The sequence below is a fragment of the Telmatherina bonti genome (assembly GCF_933228915.1).
Source record: "Telmatherina bonti genome assembly, chromosome: 18".
NCBI classification, from domain to species: domain Eukaryota; kingdom Metazoa; phylum Chordata; class Actinopteri; order Atheriniformes; family Telmatherinidae; genus Telmatherina; species Telmatherina bonti.
The window spans coordinates 29,547,281-29,567,908 of NC_136616.1; the positions used below are offsets into that span (position 1 = coordinate 29,547,281).

Below are 20,628 nucleotides of genomic sequence, written 5' to 3' on the forward strand. Positions count from 1 at the left end.
TCACACACAGTCCGGACAGTCCGTGCACGGATATCCAGAGTTTATTCCGGATGGAAAGAGGGAAGAGAGGAGCAGGACAAATAAGAGGCAATAAGAGGAAAGAAAAAAGAGGAGAAAGTGAGCGGAGAACTAAGAAAAACACACACGGATGGACAAGTGTTTCGCAAGTGGTAAAAGAGAGGAGGAAAGTGTGTGATAGTGTTTGAAAGCGAGGGGCAGAAGGAGAGAGTGCGTGCACCTTCACCACTCTCCACGTCTCCCACCACCACCACCACCACCACCACCATCACCTCCTCCATGTCGCTCCCCGGCTCGCCTCCGCTCCTCTCACCGGGCTCCGGCGCCCCAACTCCCGTCGGGCTCTACCGTTCCGAGGGGCTCCACACCTCCACCGCGTCCACCGGCACCTCCAGCCCAGCGCACACCAACTCCAACTCGCACTCACACTCCCACTCGCTGTCGCCGTCCCCGCGGCTCACCAGCAGCATGCTCAGCGCGTTTCTGCCCGGACCAGGAGGCGCACTGGCCGGCTTGGGCAACGGCGGCGCCGCCGCCCTCGGTTCTCTCAGCGGGCTCGGCTCGCTCAGCGCGGCCGGCCTGACTCCCGGCTCCCCCAGCCTGGTTCAGACGTCGTCCGGCCCGGGTCTGTGCAGCGAGTGCAAGCTGGTGGAGGTGCACGGCGTGAAGGTGGCCAGCTTCAACGTGGACGGCCAGGAGTTGATCTGCCTGCCGCAGGTGTTCGACCTCTTCCTGAAGCACCTGGTAGGGGGGCTGCACACAGTCTACACCAAGCTGAAGAGGCTGGACATCACGCCGGTGGTGTGCACCGTGGAGCAGGTGCGCGTCCTGCGGGGGCTCGGCGCCATCCAGCCCGGCGTCAACCGCTGCAAGCTCATCTCCAGGAAGGACTTCGAGACTTTGTACCAGGACTGCACGAGCGCCAGGTTGGTCAACATTTTCAGCACTTTTAGGATTTCTTTTCCACTTTGAAAGTGTCCATCTGACCCGCCGCTGAAGCACTTCCGTCCTTTTCTCAACAAGTTCCCGCTTTGTTTCATCCAGAAAAGTTCCAACATTTGCTTATATTCCTGGAATATTCTAAACTTTTTAAAAAAAAAAAAAATGTTTTCTTGCATTATAAAACTGCAGCTGCCGGAGTGAATACAGCTACATATAGATTTATATTTCATAATGTGGGCTCAGATTTATGCAATAAAACAATTTTTCTGCAGAAGCCTCCTGAAAAGATGTGAATAAAAACAGTTATTTATTGCTTTTGATAAGATTTCCATCCTCAGAATGGGTCCCACTTAGAAAAGATATACACAGTTCCAGTCATTAGATGTTATCAGCCCAATCTGATCCATTTTGTCTGCATTTATGTGGTGTGTGTGTGTGTGTGTGTGTGTGCGTGTGTGTGTGTGTGTGTGTGATAGCATCAGTGTGTAAAACATGACAGTTTTCAGGAGATGTTTGTGTAATCTTCATTCAGGAGTCTGAGACTTTTATTGCTGATCATATTTCTGCTCTGTTCCTTACATCGCTCTGGAGATGAAGATGATACTTTAACTGTATCTACTTTTCAGCTTGACGAAGTGTGTGTGTGTGTGTGTTTGCATGTGTGTGTTGGTAAATAAGCAAACAAGCAGACACACGTTTCATTAATTTGGTGTTTCAGTGGAACAGAAACACACAACAGCAAATAAAAGCAAACAATCCGCAGCTTCGCTGTGTTTACGGACAATCCATTACTTTATATCTCACCATTAGAGTGTGTGTCTGGAAGTGTGTGTGTGTGTGAGAAAGCTTTTTCGTGTCTTTGTGTGTTATGTGAAAGAAAGTGTGTCGGTTTGTGTGTTTCAACAGGAATTGAGTGTTTGTGTGTTACAGAAAAGCTGGAATAATGTGTGCTGGTGCATAAATACACTTTAGAGTTTATTGGCGATGCCTCGTGTGTGTGTGTGTGTGTGCGCAGACCTGCTGTAAGTTGACATGTATGAACTCATAGTGTCTAAAATTGACTGTGTCCATTAAAATAACACCTCCTTCTTCGCGTTTGGATTTCCTGCAATCAGAACTAGATTAATGCAAACTTCTTGTCATTTGCTTTTCAGTATTCATAAAAATCTGCTTTGAAATGAGCTGACCCTGAGACGAAAGGCAGCATTCTGCTCCAAGGTGCTGCTTTCTGCTTTAATTTACACACTTATATAAAAAAAATTAGATCTGGTTTTCTGCCTGAAGCAGCAAAGACGAGGAAAATGAGCTTTTTCGGCTTGATGGAGATGTCTTATTTTCTTAAAAGTCTCCTAAAAATGATCAACTCTGAACAGCAAAGGTTTAGTTTTCTGAATGTAGTCAAGTTGTTGGTTATGGTTTAGGCAACAGGATGAAATAAAAGGCACTTTGTTTGTATGTTAGTCAGTTCAAACTTAATCTAAGTTTTAGTGAACTTGCCTCCTTAAGCTGTCTAACCAGCTCAGGTTCCAGATGAGAGCGGTTCAGGTTTGTTTAGATGTAAAAGCAAAGATAACCGTCCATCTTTGCTTTAAATCCTGTGACATGTATCAGACTTCTTGGCTTAGTCTCTTTGACAGACACCTGACTTTAATCTGAAAGCGAGTTGGCGAGGGGTGTGAAAGGAGCAGGTGTGCGCTGGATTTCAAACACCAACTCTGTTTGCACTGTTGTTCTCTTTATGGACGTGTTAACAGTTGCAGCGGTGACGCTGACCTGCAGCTCGGGGACTATTTTTACACCCTTCCCACCTGATTGCAGCATGTTTGCTACCTCTGAATAATAAAACACTCAGAACACAACACACAGACATGAAAGCCAAGTTTATATCCATATACGTTTTTGAGATATAATTAAATCTTGTGGGTTTTTTTTTTTTTTTGGTTTTTTTTTTTTTGCAGAAAAATATTAAACAAAAAGCAGGTTTTCTTATGTATAAATGTGACCAAGTGAAGGATTCATAGGTTTACTGCAATAAAAATGAACTACCAGCTAATGAAGCAGACCTGTAGCAATCAAAACGAGCATAATCACAATCAAATATTTGCTAAAAAAAAAAAACACAGCAAACTCTCGGTATAATGGATCAAAAATATTAGGTGAGCATTTGGTGCTCATGTTGGAGATGTCTGCAGCTGTTTTGTGGTTTTTCCTCTTCATGTAAACCCAGACTGACCGTGACGCTGTGGCGAGGACAGTTGCACGCCCGTCCTGCTGCCGCCTCACCAGTGTCTGAATCATTCTGGGCCTCACCGCCTTTTCTGGAAAGTCCTTGAAAAATCCTGGAGTTTCACGGCGGGGCCTCGGTGGAAGCGCCGCTTGTCGGCCCGGTGATGTCTTGTGATGAAGAAGATGAGGGATGGACGGCTCTCGCTGGCAGACGTCCAGTATGGGCTGATAATTAACAGCGGATCGTGTTGCCGCGGAGTTGCAGGATTGTTGGCGGCTGACCTCTGCTTTTCAGCTGACCACACGCGCAGACAACCACACACACACAATATTCTGCTAGTTTATTCAGCGTGAAATGCTGAGCCCTCCACCTGTTTTTTTTTCTTTTTTTATCTTTGTGTTCTGCTGTTGACTCTTTTTATGACTCATTTTCTCCTCTCCGCCATCACACACAGTCACAGGTGTGTTTCTGTATCTAATTTCGCCCTTTCCCCCCCCGTCTTTCTCCTGATCTCACTCATCTTGTCTTCTTACTCTGCCTCTCTCTCACACACACACAGACTCACACACACTCTCAGCGGTACATGTCACGGGTAATAATGGATGATGTGAATGCACATGCAACAACACGGCTGGAGAGCCATTGTTGTTGAACGCACAGCGAACACACACTCTTCTCTCTCTCCAATCATATTGACATTCTTCTAATGCCTCTCCCCCTCACCCTCTTTAATGCCCCCCCCCCAAAAAAAAACATTATTCTCTGGGAAAAGAAAAGGAAAAATTAAATGCTAACACACACAAAGAGAAAGAAAACTCCCACTGGGATTCTGCATACATGGTCTTCTCAGTAACCCATGCATGTGTTTGTGTTTCTGTGTGTGTGTAAACACAATCGCTCCGTAAATCCACTTGTAACCCTGATGTCGGTTTTGTTAACTTTCCTTTTGTTTCTTTTTAATTTCAAGTGCTCTTGATGTGCTTTTATTAAGGATCTTCTCGTCCGGCGAGGTGGAAAAGCGGCAGGGAGTGGGAGACGATGCGTGCACTGGGAAGTGAAACGTTTCCCACACTTCTTCTTAAAGTCGGCAAATTAAATATGACTTATTTAAAGGAGACAACGTCGACTCTGTGACCTGCAGGCGTTTAGAACGAGCTTGGAAGTCAGGATCTAGTTGGTGGATGTTTTTTGGGTCGGGTGGCAGAAACCAGTCTCAGCTTACTGGACAGGTTTACACCCCCTCTCTTCTAATACTCACACCTCCAGCTAATTTAGACCCGAGTCCAGCGGAGGTGTCTTTTGGAAGCAGGAGACTCCACACAGGCGAAACTAACAGGTTAAAGTCTGCTGATGTGCAGCATCACACAGGAATCTGTGGATTGCTCCTTTACATTTCTACCTGATAAGGTTATGAATATGGTCTGTGACATTATAAAGACAGGAGCATGAGTTAACTTCTCTTCTTCCAGCTGAATCAACGAAGTCCCACAGATGTTGCTGAAATAATGAAGTCATTTCTCAGAGCTATTTCACTTTTCTCCAGTGTGGACATACAGTTTCTTTGCACTTCACAAACTGTTAAAAAGGAGTGAATAATAGGTTTAAAAGTAGAAAAAAGTCAAATATTTGTTGTTTTTTTTGGATTTATTGGTGTGATGGACACAATGGTCAGCTGGAAATCTTGAGGTTGTCCCTTTTGATCTGTGGTTTGAAGATTTACTTTATTTTTTTGTTCATTTTTGCTTTTAGATGCTGTTTATCGCTGCTTTTACTTACTTTTTCATTTGGTTAACCTGTTGGTTAGGCCAACAAACACATCATTGCTTCTCTCACATCTGGAATGTCCTGCTCCGGTTCACAAGGGCAGCAATCTTTAAGGTTTTAGATGTCTCCCTTCTCCAACATACCTCCTCAGCAACTACATGTCAAGTTGTGGTTAAGATTTTTGACCCATTATTCTGATTCAGCCCTGCGATGGACTGGCAACATGTCCAGGAAGTACCCTGCCTCTCGCCTGCAGACTGCTGGGATAGACTCCAGCTTCCTCGCAACCATTGATTGGATTAAGTGAATGAATGAATGAATATTCTGATTCAGGTCTGCTGCAGCAGAGAACATCCAAAACCTGCAGGACCAGCAGTCCTCATGGACTGATGTTGGACATGGGGGGGGGGGTTGAGACTTACCCCTCAATTCATGGAGCCAATCTTGACTGAGCAGTTCCAGCCGTCACACAGACATGTCTGTCTGTTTCGGCGTTAGCCTCTAGTGGCTGCTACCTCCGTCTGCCCATCCTGTTTATGCCACATGTATGTTGTTTTGGCTGATCTTGGTCTGGTTGTACTGGTATCATTTCTTCTTGTCAGGACGCTGACTCAAATGACAAATAAAGCTGATTCTGATTCTAAATATGACTCAAGTAGCTCTCAGATCCGTCTTCGTTCTTCCCATTGGTAACTTCAGAAAAGTTTCCTCCTGTCAAGCAAATTCTGCTCAGTTTTCTGAATTTGTTCGTCTCTCAGTCATGTTTCTCACATAATGGAGTTATTTTCACTTTTTATGTTTTCCCTTGTCATGTCCTCTGACCCAGTTGCTTGCACATTCCTCGACTGTTGCTCCTCTGCAGTCAGTTCCTTCTCCACCAAGAACCCCAGGCCATAAACCCTCCAAAATCACATCCTTGGAGCTTTTATACCTTGTAATTGGAACTACTGGTTAAAATCCAGGTTTGCCTCAGAACTGGATGATTTGCCTGCAACCTCTGACATTTGTTTAGAATATAAACATTGGCTTAAAATCTTGAAACATAAAGTTTAGCTTCACAGGTCTAGTGCAGAAGATACAGCGACATCTTGTGTTGCAGATTGCAACTTAAACCCCTGCTGTTGTGATACGGAGGTGCTATATGGCGGTGAGATGAGGAACACAATCTTCTGATATATAATATGGGATTATTGGATCATAAAAAAAACAAATGACCCCATGATTCTGCACAAATAAAAACCTACTTCTGTGTTATATATCGTTTAATTTTATAAACCTCAGAGACGGAGAACTTTTACCAAAAAGAACCCAAACCATATATGTTGCCTGGAGATACATTGACTTTTACACAGATTTATGCTACTTTTGAAAACTTAAATCTTAAATAGCTACGTCCTTGTCATTATTGTCAAACGTTGCTGCCCACATACTCCCATGTGTCATTTATGTTGTCATGGTTGTTAGGCGTTACATCCACTGGAGGGCAATTTAGGGTTTGGTTCATGCCAGTTTCAACACCAAACATGGCAATGGTTTAGGAGATTATGAGATCATTTCACGATGCACATTTTCAGAAAGACAGAGCAGTAGGTAGTGGTGGATCGTGCAGGCACGAAATACATGGTGGCTCTTCTTTGTTCTCTTTGTTGGTTGGTGCTATACTGGGCAACACCACCCCATGGTTTCCAATGGTACTGGTTTGTCTGGGTATGAAGCTGCAAGCTCTCTGAAAATTTGCACCTCAAGTACGCAGAATAAGGCCATAAAGCTCGGTGAGCATTTTATTGGAGAAAATTCTTCCTCATGTTCCAGTTGAGTTTTGCTTTACACACCGCATCAGATGCTAGCAACTGGATATCAACAGACTGGGCATTTTTTCTTTAAAAGGTTGGATGTGTACAAAATAGCTATTTACTATAAATGCTGTTGATTACAAACAAAGATCTTCATTTAAAACCAAAACTAGAGGATACTACTGTCAGATCTCATATGTAGAGATGTTTATGATGGGTACTGCCAACAACAATATCATAAAAGCAGACGATTGAGACAGAAAATGCCATCACAATTAGGGATGCACCGATACCAATATCAGTATCGGTATCGGCTCAATACCAAACACGTGTACTCGTACTTGGTTTTAATAAAAGTTTACCAATAACACAACCGATACCCGATACCACACAGCCAGCGCAGATGTGTTTGATGACATGCTTCAGACATGTTTTAAAAGAAATAAATGCCTTGGATGTTAAAATGTGACATTTTTTGTAACACTAAAAGTAAGATCTTTGTTTCAAAACCACACATTTATAGTTGTATTTAGGTAAAATGTGCCAAATCAAAATAAAACTTGCTGAAATTGTTAGACCTGTAGTGTTATTATATGTGTATTGGTGATGAACCTTTAGAAAGAATGGGTCATTTATTACAACCTAATGAAATCTTACACAGTTATAACAGTAATAATAACCATAGTCACAATAATGTTCACCTGAACAGATTTGGCATCTGCAAATATCGGTATCGGCAGATATTCAAATATTGGTATCGGATCGGAATTCCCAAGAAGTGGATCGGTGCATCCGTAATCACAATCCATGCAGCCATACTATGTACAATTCCTGACGCTGGAATCGACTGCAAAATACCATAGAAGTGGTAAAAATTAGAATAATACTGTGATACTAAATACAATCCTTGTCATACCACCAGGCACTAAATACATAGACATATTTCTTTTCTCCTTTGGTCGGTGAAAAGTCCTGCTGTGTCTGCAAGCAAACGCGCAGAAACAGAACAGCTTGCACTGAAAGTTTGCTGCATCACCTCCACGAATGCGGCGGATTTAGTTTCATGGCAGCTTCGTGTTTTATTAAGAAACCGAGTGAGCAGATTTGACTTAAAAACATAACGTCTTCCAGATGTTTTTTTGTTTAATCAAGCCACCGATGTGTTTGATGTGAGTGAAAGCGATGGACTGTTCTCTGCTTCCTTGTCACCTCCAAGCTTCTTTTTGCGTGTTTGTGTGTGTGCGAGAGAGGGAATCGATAGTGAGTGACAGGAGGGAGGGTTGCTGATGTCGGAGTGTTATTCTGGGCTCTCCTTATCACGACAGGCTGTTAGAGCCCCCCCCCCCCCCCCCCCTACCCGCGCACACACATTCACACACACATGCATACACCAATACGATGATGGAGGTTGGATTGTCTGTAACGCAGGGGAGAGAAAAGTCGTTTTGGTTTGTTGAAGCGTTGCAGCTCCACACACACACACTCGCTGAATAAGGTCCGCACACACTCAGCGTGAACTCCTTTCATCAATTTGGTGTTTTCCATTCGTTTGCATGGAGCATTAAGTTCTTTTAATGGAACACAGTGGTTTGTAAAACACACACACACACACACAGACACACTCAATTGTGGTCAGTTGTTGTGCCTGCTGGCTGAGGTGTGTGTGTGTGTGTGTGTGACAGTTGAGAAAGCACAAACAGAGCTATCAGTTGTCACACTGTGTCTGGTTACATCTGCGCGTGTTGGTGTTCGCACTCGCCTGCATGAGCCTGTTTTTGTGTCTGAGCGATATTTGCGTGTGTGTGTCTGTGTGTTTCTGCTGGTGTGTGTTTCTTGTGTGTGTCTGGTTTCAGCTCCGCTTTGTGCTGTTGGTTAATTGATAAAGGTTAAAGCGCTGGCTGGCTGGCGGGGAGCTGAGGTCACCTCGCTGCAGCGTGTGTTAATGGCCGGGTGCTGACCAATCAGACGCCACCTTCACACATCTCAGACTGTCTGTGAGGACGAGATGCGAAAATGTTGTTTAGCACAAACATCCACGCAGATTCGTCTGCGCTGCAAAACTTGCCTGTTCATGTGGTTATTTGACCATTTTAAGACCCTTCTTGAACTGAGCACGAATGGCTTCAAATGAACCACAGCAACACGTTTGTCGTTATTTGACTCTACGTCGTCACTTTTCACCTGCAATCTCCGCCACAGCTTTTTACAAAGTATCAGCAATGTGGAAAGTCTTAATTTAGATTCTGATCCAGACCGTTTGAAACCTGCTGAGCAGCTCTATTCAGTCGGAGATCTCCAGCGCCGTCTCTGCTGGAACCCTCTTCTAAGAAGCACAGTATGCCAACAGCTATGCGAACGGTTACGCTCACATGGAAACGAGCCTCTATCATGCGCTGCTATATTCTCAGGTTATGCTGAACTTTAACTCCAAGCACACGTCTAAAGCAGGACAGCGGATCTGTTACTGCAGAAGCACCTGCTCCTCAATGCTAGCTCCAATGGATGGATCACTATGTAGATCTTGACAACAAGCTGATGGATCCGTTTTATTTGAAATGGGGTGTGTTGGAGCAGGGAAACATCTCCAACTTGCAGGACAGTGACTATGAAGAACTGGATTTTTAGATTTCTGGCATGTAAAAGCCACTTGGCTTGGCATGTAATGAAAAGAACAACTTGTTGTGGTTTTATGAAAAGCTGAGACCATTTGAGTCTGGTGTGGTTTTTACATTGAAGTTATTTCACCTCCAACTGCACTGTCTTGGAGGTTTGGTTATTGGAGGTTTTTTGATGCTGCGATATCATTCAGGAGACCCGACTGTTTTCCATGTGACCCAGCGTGTTCCTCGCTGTTTGGACAGATTGACTTTCTCTCCTTGTAAGAAATAAAAGGACAATAATTAAAAAAAAATGAATTGAACAGGCATGAAAAACACCTGCTAAACTACATAAATTTAATATAGTTCTGGGTGTTTGGACAAATACACAACATCCATCCAGCTGCCGTACAAACATTTTAGTTTCATGGATGTTTTGACACCTTGATTTATTTTTTTCAAAAGTAAAACTAGAAACGAACTCTTGGTTACATGTTGATCTTTAACTATTATGACTCAACATGATACAGGAAATGTTAGGCTTGCTTTAAAAGATTGTGCAATGCCATTACCTCAGGGTTAAATTTTGGTAAAGTTAGAATGAAATCATCCCTGAGTAATGCTGGAAAAATCTAATTTAGCAAAACAATCTTGACTCCAAATCCTGCAAGAAAGACGACATGTGTAAAACTTACCAAAGAAGAAATGAACGATTTCCACTGACAAGCGGTGAAAGACAATATTTTAATGACCTTAAAGAAGAAATTAAAGGGTTAACCAGGACATTATTAGTCTGAGATGATAACCAACCTGTCTAAACATCACTTATGAATTATTAATAATGCTTTAATGAAGTCCGGCAGGTATTTGTGTGAGGAAAAACAAATGTTTTTGCCACCTTTAAACATTCTGATGACTGATATTTGTGACAAAATGTCGTAATTGTTGTGATGAGAGTTAAGAAACACTGTGTGTTTCAGAGAGACAGAGCTGAGCAACTGGGAGGCTCGTGCTGGATTATGACAAACAGGTCCGATGTAAAGTGAGCAGGTTCCTCACATCCTGTGTTCAGTTTAATGTTTATCACAGTTTCTATCCAGCAGCCTGATGGCTGAGTGTGTGTGCGTCTCAGGGGCCAGAGAAGTGGTTTCATGCTTCACTTACCATCCTACCAACCAGCCGGGGCGAGAGACCCACAGCAAAGATGCTCTCTCTTTCGCCTTCTCTCTGTTTTGTGGGTAAAAAAAAAAACAAAAAACAGGAGAGTGAAGGATCACACACACACACACACACACACAGAGAGAGAGAGAGAGAGAGAGAGAGAGAGAGAGAGAGAGAGAGAGAGAGAGAGAGAGAGAGAGAGAGAGAGAGAGAGAGAGAGAGAGAGAGAGAGAGAGAGAGAGAGAGGGGGGGGGGGGGGGGGGGTGAAGATCAAAGCAAGAAATATGACCCCCTGTCACCATGGAAAAGAACCGATCTCTCCCTCTGTGTGTGTGAACTGAACAAAACAGTGAGAGGGGAGAGGTAGGTCAATGTGTGTGTGTGTGTGTGTGTGTGTGTGTTGGGAAATAGATAATGTTTCACAAAGGCTGTTTCGGTCTCCCAAGTTTTCAGTGAGTGAGAGTCTGGTTTAGTTTATGAGAGAAAAACATACATGAACATTTTTAGCTTGTTTTCAGACATGTAAATGCGCGGCAACCCCAGCAGAGATGGAGTACGGCGTTATCCATCCGCTCGTACCAGGAAAAAAGCCTTTTTATAATGGTCATAATTAGTTATTTTTCACTCAAACAAGCCACACGTTTTGTAGGTTAAGCGTCTGAGTTGTGAAACTGTAAAGCTTTTTAGTTTAGAAGTAGTTATCTTGGGCATTTCTTAGCACAAGTTCCCCATAACGTCTGTCAGTCAGTATAACACAACTTTAACCATTTTGTCATTTCCAGTTTACAGTTTATGCCACAAGATGTTGGTTGTTATTTAAGCTTTTTCCTTAAATAATTAGTTTTGGTACCAAAAACTGGCACAGATTGTAGGGCTGGGCGTTTAATCAGATTTTAATCTCAATTACAATCTGGGTTTTCAATGATCATAAAAATAAAAGGGTGTGAATATTTTTCTCTCTGCAGTTTCCTCTCCTGCTGTCTTCAGCTGCTAATCGAGCGTCTCTGGCGTTGCAGCGCTGTGCTGTAAACTCCTCCCACAGCCGCTTTGCTTTCATTCAGACACTGTTGCCAACTTGGCGACTTTCTCGCTAAATCTGGCCACTTTTTTTTGTTAAAAGCGACTAGCGACAAATCTAGCAGCTTTTACTGGAGTTATTAGAGACTTTTCTGGTGTTGTGGCGACTGACTTGAAGGCACATATTGTTCTGCAGTTACTGTAAGGAAGGAGCAGCGGGAGCCTCTCCCGTCCTAAAGCACTCCCAGGCGGCCAGTCTCAGTCGGCTCCGGCTGCAGGTCAATGTAGAATAACTGCAGTAGGTTGTGGACGTTCACCTAAACATAGTTTATACCATTGTCAGTGCATTATTTTCGTATACGTAGTTCGGCGAGTTAAATCACTGTAATATCCCTCTGTTACGGGGCGTTACCATAGCAACGTGTTAATCAGCTGGTTCAGATCAGCTGTCTGTTAACAGGAGAATGAGATAAACGCGCTGCAGCCTGACAGCGGTTGTTTGGCATAAAACGTACATCGAGGCCAACGTAAAATACTTCCTCTATAAGCGTAAAAGCGGATTAAGCAACTCTGAGCCGTGCATTAGATTAGTTATAATGCGCAACACGGAGCCGAGAACACCATGACGCGCAGCGTTGTTAAAAAATACTGGATAATTGTGTTAAATAATCGAAATCTCAATTTCATTCAAAATAATCGTGATTATAATTTTTGTCATAATCGAGCAGCCCTACCAGACTGCCAGTGAGAGTGGTTGGCCATCGATTTAGTCCATCACCACATGCAAAACCTCGTATAAAATACTAACAGGTTGAATTATATGGGATTTTTTTTCATGTTTCCTTTTCAGACATTTATTATTTTGAGTTCATTTTCTGGCCAGTGAAAGTGTTCGGGTCAAGTCTGAATCGACATCCCGGTGCTTTTCCGTAACAGTAACCAATGAGAATCAGGCTCGGTTGGGCCAGCCGTTGTTCTGTTAGGATGTTCTTCCTTTAAAGTTTCATCTATGACGATTGGTTGAAGCACAGAACTGCAATAAAACATCAAGAAGACAAAGTAATGCAAAGTAATGCTATGAAAGGAGAAAAAACAAATGTTTGCCTGGTATGCAACCTCAAGAGTCCTCAGATCCAGTCTTACCAACCCGAACCCATTAGGAGGACCCAAACCGACCCGTTGATATCTCTTATTGAAAATGTGGAACCATATTGATTTGTTGATGTGTTGTGTATTAACACATTAATTGTAAACAGACCCGTCCCTCCTTCATTATGCTACTTTTCTTTATTTGTGATGTGTGATTGATGTTGTATTGTCAAATACAACATCTGCTTTTATTTGCAATCAAAAAAGAAAAAGACAACAACACAGTAAAACTATCAGAAAGTTTATTTTTAGTAAGACTTTTCACATATTTTTTACCTTGCATCATATCACACTGAACCACTAGACCACCTCTGTAGCGTTTGCTAAAGAGATTTCCTCTTTTGATCCCAGCCAATGAAGAACCCCGGCTTTCTTCCTGCTTTTTCATCATTGACCAGTGGTTCTTTGTGGGTCTATCGCTCCATAGTGATCAGTTGTTTTAACTATGTAACGCTTTCCAGGCAGTTTGAACACAAACCAAACCAAAATGAAGGCGTGACAATTTTTGGATATTCCTGTTCGATCGAACCGAGTCCCCCGGACTATCTTGGTGTGAAAATCCTCTAAGCAAACCTGCCACAATACCTGAACAAGACCAAAAACATCATTCATGGAAAATAAACAATTTAGCATAAACAAATGCATGCAGTCCTGGGCTTTCTACTGTTACTTTAGAGTTTCATCCCAATGCAGTTTTCACCAGAACCTTCGCCGTATGAGTGGCAGGAGAGGTAGCAAGCTATCCGCCATGTTGCGCCAGGATGCATTACACCACTCCAAACTGGAAGTGGACCAAACTGTGCCAGTAAAAAATGTAGTTTTAAGACCCTAAAGGTGCTAATAGGGTCATTTGCACTTATGTCAGATTGTTACCTCTGCCAAGGAGGTCATGATTTTGCTGACATTTGTTTGGTTGACTGATTTTTATGATTTTTTTTGTCAGATAATGGGTCTTAGTCGAACTTTGATTCCATCGAATTTTGTGAAAGATCAGAAAAACCATCTGGATTCAGGAATGTTTTAAGATGCATCACGACGAGAGAGGACCATTTTTAGAATATATGCATATGACACCACGATAAATGTGCAGGGTGTTTGGCCAGAGCATGAAGCAGATTTTACAAGATATCATCCTGGCTAAATTCTGGATACCAAGACTCGGAACAGAAAACAGGAGTAAAATTAAGATATAAACATGCAACAAACACCACAATTATTTAATTATGGGACTTATGGGACAAGTCTTAGACATTTCTGGTGCTTTTGAGCCAACCAAGTGTCCAAAGCAGCACGTAATAAAGACTCTTTTTACTTTCAGTGGGGAAATGTTTGTTTAGTAACTTTTATTTTTTACCAAAATGATGTTTTTCTGGTGTGAAAACACCGTGAGGACAGAAAACCAAACCCGTCAGACGGTCCAGTGTGTCAGGTTTAGTGTGGATGCAGTTCAAACAGCATCGCACGAGGTGGAGGGATGGAGAGGTGAGAGATGGAGGAAGGTTGTTGTCTGCAACAAGATTATTTGATGCCTGTGAACACACACACACACACACACACACACACACACACACACAGTCTCTTAGGTGCACTTAGCAGATTGGTTTAGAAATCGCATTAGGGAGTGTCACAACAGCTTTTCCTTTCGTTCACCAGGTAATCTGTCCATCCATCCTCCCTCCCTCCCCCATATTTCAGATCTTCCTCTCAGCTCCTCGTGGTGTTTTTCTTGCAGAGTTTAATCCCATTTCCCGTCCTGCGCGTTTCTTTCCCAACTTTCCCGCTTGTCCCGCTCTCCTCCAGCGTGCCATTTGTTTCATCTCCTCGTCCTCTCCTCCCTCCCATCCTTCTTTTGTTCAATTTTCTTGTCATTCAGCCCTCCTTCCCTTCCTCCCATCCTCCCTCCCTCCACCTGGTCTTATCTCTATTTATTGTGACAGCTTGTCAGAGGTTTCTGTGTGTGTGAGTGTGTGTGTGTGTGTGTGTGTGTCAGAAAGAAGGGAAAAAAGTACAGAATGAAAAAGAAAAGCGAGCGACAGATTTACAGTTTGCAGCGAGCGGCATTCGCAAACTGCGATATCAAAGAGAAAGAAGACGAAGAGGAAGAGAAGGAGGAGGAGGTCGGAGGCGAAGGAGGAGATGAAAGGAGAACAGAGGGGGAGGAGCAGGGAGAGGGTAAAGAGAGGGCAGCAGAGGGGATGACAGGTGATGTGTGTGTTTGTGTATGTGTGCTCTGCTACAGACAACATGTTATTAATAAAAACAGGAAGAAAACATAATTATCACTCGTTTTAAAACGCCGCACACAGAGAGCGGCAGCGTGTGTGTGTGTGTGTGAGTGTGATTACACAAATAATTATAGCTGAAATCAATTAAAATCATGACAAGAGCATATATGTGTATGCATGTGTGTGTCGCCCACTGCTGCCATCATCACACGGAAACTTCATCAGACAAGTTGTTATTAGTGAAAACTTTGTAATTAGCAGAAATATGTCAGAAGCCTGAAAGTTGCCTTTTTCTTCACAGATTTCTGCAACATTTCTGACTGAACTGTATTCCTCTCTTTATTTTAGTGTTTTTGTTTTTTTTTTTTATCAGGGGAGTAAATTTTGTGTGTGTGATCAAGTTTTACTTGCTTTGTATCTGTGTGTGTGTATGTGTGTATTCATCACCATCTTGCATGTCAAAAAATCCTTCCCAGACAGCTTGTTATTAATGAAAACGTATAATAATCCATTTAAAAACATGTCATCATGATTAGAATAATAACAGTGGTTAAACTGCCTGAGACGTTTCTGGAGGAAGAAGTTCTCATCACGCTGTCCGTGTGTTTTTGTGTGTGCGTGTGAGTAAATAAACATGTTAGCGCTTCGAGTTGATTGCCAAGTTTCCAAAACTTCTTTTGCTTCTTTTGTTGATGTAAAAAGAGATGCAGGACTGGAAAGGGAAGCTATAACAAATGATGTCCACCAAATAAAGATTGGAATTTGACAAGTTAATCATTGCATTTATTAACTTTTCTTTTTTTTTCTTTCTTTTCTTGAAGAGATGAAGTCCTCACTTAAAGTTTTATTTTAATACAGCTGTAAGGAGTGATTTTCTAGGACATTTCACATATAAAGACACTGTGAAGTCATATTTTAAAGTACAGCTGCTTTTTGGTGGCTTTTTTTTTTTTCCCATTGTTGTCAAAATCTCCCAAATGTGTCCTGACCTGAGGATTTATGTTTTACTTTAAGGGGAACAAATAAGCCAACATTCTTTAGATTATTCTAAGCTTTATCTGCAAACAAATTTCTCCTTCAAATAATCAGTAAGACACTAAATATAAAGTCATGCTTTATTACTACTAATAATTATAGTGAATATGTAAGAAATTGCAGATGATTTGGAGATTTATTCTGTTTTCAAATACTTAGATAGTTTACATGAACTAGTTTTTGGAATTGCTTGCTAGAAAGTTCCCTCTAGAACCAAACTTATTCAACATTAGCCACATTTACACCAACAAATACTTAATATGTACCACAGTAACCAGTCTGATCAGAGATTCCAGCTGACATGTTTGCATTTGTTTAAAGTAATCCGATCTGTGTGTGTGTTGTGTGTTTTTACATGAAGGAAAGATTTGTCATGCCCAATGTGCACTCATTTGGAACAAAGAGATGAACAAGACAATTTATTCTTTTTTTTTCAAGCTATTTGCTGTTTTAAAGGCTCAATAATCCTTAACTCTTTGGGTTCCCAACGATACTGCCAGTTTACTTTAGTTTTTGTGCTGCCGTTATTCAAGTCTTCCCTGAAACTCATCGTGCGACAAACCCCACATGGTTCAAGCATGTGCAGAAAGAATGTTCACAAAACAGAATGAGTGTATACCTGCATGGTTTTTCCTCCTGATCCTCCCTGAAAAGGTTTAAACCAACCAATTTGATGGGAGATTTTGTCCAATCTAGGCTAATCGAATAAGCTGAAGTGTTTATGTGACACGTTTTTATTCTGATGGGATGTTCAATCAGATCACATCCGTGTACATGCACCCATTTTTCATTTTTCCTTGCATCCACACTGCTAGTAGGACCAGTAAACTGGTGAACTGCAAGACATTTCCTCCATGCAGATGGAAAAAGCTCATCATGTTATCATATTGCTTTTTTAAAAAATTTTTTTATGGTAAATTATGAGATTTCTCGTATGCACATTAAACATTTTGCAGTTTGTTTGTTTTTTTTGCAGAGGCTGAAAATCCTTTTCATGTTCATTTAACTGATTTTCTCAACTGGTCAGGTTAACTTGCATCATAGAAGCTGTAGTGTACCTGCGTTCAGTCAGAAGCCCACAGAGTTACTATATAAAATAGTTAATTTGGTCTGAAGCATAGACTGTGCATAAAAAGATGGATGGAGCCGCTGTGACGTCACCAATAGGTTTCTGAAGAGCTGAATTGAAGCCCGGTGGGCAGTTCCCACCATCTTGGCAGGGGCATGCGTGTCATCTCGCCCGGAAAATACAAATATGGGTAAAAAGGTAAAGCTGAAAGCGGGGCTGTGAGCGTCATGGTGGATGATTGACTTCGAGTGAACTCCAAGCTTTCTGTAGCTAAAAGCTAACCGAGCTAACCCGGAGATAACAGGAGCTAACCAGCTAACGGAGGGAAGCGGGCTAAAGCTAAGTCATGTTGTTAACAGGCTAAAAACCGCGGTTGTTCTGCATTATTCTTACATGAAGCGGGAGATTGGGTAACTGTCAGTCAAAAGGACACGCCCCTAAATATGCCAAATTTCAAGATTAAATTACTTTTGATGGGGCAAGTTGAAAAAATATTCACTCCCCCCACAGTTGTCATGAAGGTAAACCTGACATATTAAACCAAAAATGGATTTTTGAACCAGGCTGTAAACATGTTTATTTCTGCTGTGAAGTTAAGTGTTTTTAACATGGGAGTCTATGGGGATTTGCTCTGTTTTGCAGCCCCTAGTGGATGAAGGGGGAACTGCAGTTTTATGCACTTCCGCATCGGCTTCACTTTTAACCGCCGGAGGTTGCCAGTTGATCTGAAAGCAACTTCAGACAGAGCAGGGAAGTTAAGTATTGAGAAATGTTTCCTTTTGTACATGATATCACCTTACACAAGGCACTTCCACAAGAAATACCTTCTTTTCCATGTACTTAACTGCTTTGTACAAGTGTGTGTGAACCAGGAATAGCTGAACATGAACCAGTTCTCCAGCTGAAGCTCTTGAATGAAGGACCAGCATGACCTGCTGTGCTGCAGGCTGCCCATATATTTCAGAAACTCACGAGGAACTTAATAGTATAAAGGAAATCCTCAAGAAAATTTGTAGGTTGGAAACTTTGACTAATGACTCATCAGGATTTCATTTTTCCAATTAAAATACTTCAGTGGGCCACTGCAAATAAATCAATGTATTGGAAACATTAACCTCGATGAGCTCAAATAGGTTGCCAAAGATATTGGCAGAAATGAACAACCTGGGCGACCTGCCCAAGTAAAGTCTGCGTGGAAAGTAATTCTTTTATTGTTACAGGAGGTATTAAAATCCTAGAGGATCAACATTATTGTATTAAGTATTTTAATTATGACAAAACTGAAGTGTAAAGAGCTGCACATGCAGATAATTTCATTCATTATCCTATCTGCTTTGTCCGATGAAGGGTCGCGGGGAAGTTGGAGCCTATCCCAGCAGTCTTTGGGTGAAAGGCAGGGTACACCCTGGACAGCTCTCCAGCCCATCGCAGGGCCACACAGAGACAAACAACCACTCACACTCACTCCCATGGGCAATTCAGAGTAACCAGTTAACCTAACATGTATGTCTTTGGATGGTGGGAGGAAGCCGTAGAACCCACACATACACCAAACCCCGCCCCAGCCGGGGATCGAACCAGTGACCTTGCTGTGAGACCACAGTGCTAACCACTATTCCATCGTGCAGCCTATTGATGATTTTTGTTGACTAAAAACAAATAAAATTGTACAAAACATTTTTTTTACCTGTCTTTTACCTTCATTTCAGCTAACCACTATTCCACCCATGCAGATAATTTTATTTTCTAAAAGCATTGATGCCCGTTTGTTTACCTAAATATGCTTCATGCACCTCTTTCTTTTTAATTAACTTTACTGTTAGTTTGTATTTGATTTCTTTTATAATCTTGTACCACATATTTTTTTTTTGTTTTGCTGTGAAGTCAGTTACAACAGTCAGTTTTTTTTTTTCCCCTAAATGAAAACTAAAACTCTCTGAGGTCCTTTTAGCAGACATCACCAACCCTTCAAAAGCTTCTCTTTTATTTCACATGAAGTGGTTTTCTGAGCAGCGCTGCAGCTAAAAACAGGGATTGTATTTTAAAATTTTATACACTTAACTCAACTTTACTTGCACCTGACATTAGCATAAAAATTACTTTGGTTTCCGTCCATTTTTTTAACCACTAAACTCCTCCGTCCTCCGTCGTGTCCTCAGTCGTCACCAGCAGGGAGAGAGTTCCTCGCGTGATTCTGAAAACATTGTTTATGCAGCTATGAGCTTGTCATTCAGTAGCAGTGAGGCACATGTCTGTGCGTGTGTGTGTGTGTAAGTGTATTTGCATCTTGTCTATATATGTGATTGCCCACTGCATGCTTTTCGTGTGTGTGTTAGCGTGTGTGTGCAGGCAGACATGCTGTCGTTTTGATAGCTTGTCATAGAAGCGATCCGGCCCACTGTAATTTTCTACTCAAAGGAAACAATGCAACAATACATGCTTCACTGTCAAAAAAAACCTTCCACACTTTGTGTGTTTGTGTGGTCGGTGTCCCAGCTTGTCTTGATACAGCTGGCCTCACTTTGTGCAACATCCCCGTGTCTTTTTGTTTCTTTTTCTTTACTTTTGAATTTCATTTTGCTTCTTATTTCTACTTTTTCCCTTCCGGTACCTATTTTTTTTCTGCCTTTTTATTTTTTTTCTCCACCTCCTGCCTGAATAGTTGACATATTGGTGTCAACAATAAATCATTTCACTTTACAGTTATAATGAAAGAAAAGTAGAGCAAAGAAATATTACACAGAGATGCATGAAAAGTGTTCCTAAAAGGCAGAAAACAAATTAATTGATCTCCTACGTGTTCATTTTTTTCTTGTTGTTATAAAATGTTAGAGAATTATTAAAAATACAAGACAGTTATTTGTGTTTAATTGATGCAGATGTATAACTTTTTTTTTTGTTACTCTTCATCACCAGAGAAGATAAACTACGTCTTAAGGTATGTTTGAACTAAAAGTCAATATTCCTTTTGTCCGGTTGTATTAGGTTACCTTAAATCAAAGTAGAAATAAAAATGTACATGTGAATAGCCTGCAGGAATATAATAAAGGAAAATTAAACCGCAACTAAAGCCAGTAAAATCACATACTGCAACCCAACATGAAAGCACAGTAAAACCAATAAAACCACATACTGTAACATGAAAGCAGAGTGAAATACGGAGCAGTCACTCATAAAGAACAATACCCTTCATTCATTAACCGGGTCTTAATTATGGTGGTTCCCATTTTATGGTGTAAATGTCTGGTTGTGTTGCGTTAAGCTTTAATGGTCACATTTGACCACTTTTTTTGTTTTTTAAATAGACCTTGTTTCCTGTTTTTAGCTACAACGCAACACTTGGCTTTACCTGAATTTTTATATATTTTGAAACACTATTTTAAAACTATGATGTGTTTTTGCAGACATCTTAAATGACAAAGTTATTCAAGCATTCAAGTTATGATATTTTGTTTTGTTGCAGAATAAGGACAGAAAGTTTGTTTATGGTTTGAGCTGATTAAACATAATAAATATTAATCATTAGCCTAAAATAATGAGCAAGTTACAGATTTATGATGTTCCAGAATTTTGTATGTACTCTGTTGCATCGTCTCAACTAGCAATTTAAGCTAGCTAGCAGTTTCAGCTA

The 20,628-nt window shown here is 41.5% G+C and overlaps 1 protein-coding gene across 1 annotated transcript in view; it reads left to right on the forward strand.

The window, feature by feature from the left end:
* Positions 1–297: 297 nt before the first annotated feature.
* LOC306769044 (dachshund homolog 2-like) overlaps positions 298–20,628 on the forward strand; it is a gene marked incomplete at its 5' end in the record, with an annotated part of 113,864 nt that continues 93,533 nt past the window's right edge. The window contains one exon of the mRNA XM_079257544.1: positions 298–944. Coding sequence (XP_079113670.1) covers positions 298–944 — 647 coding nt within the window. The remainder of the gene's footprint in view (positions 945–20,628) is intronic.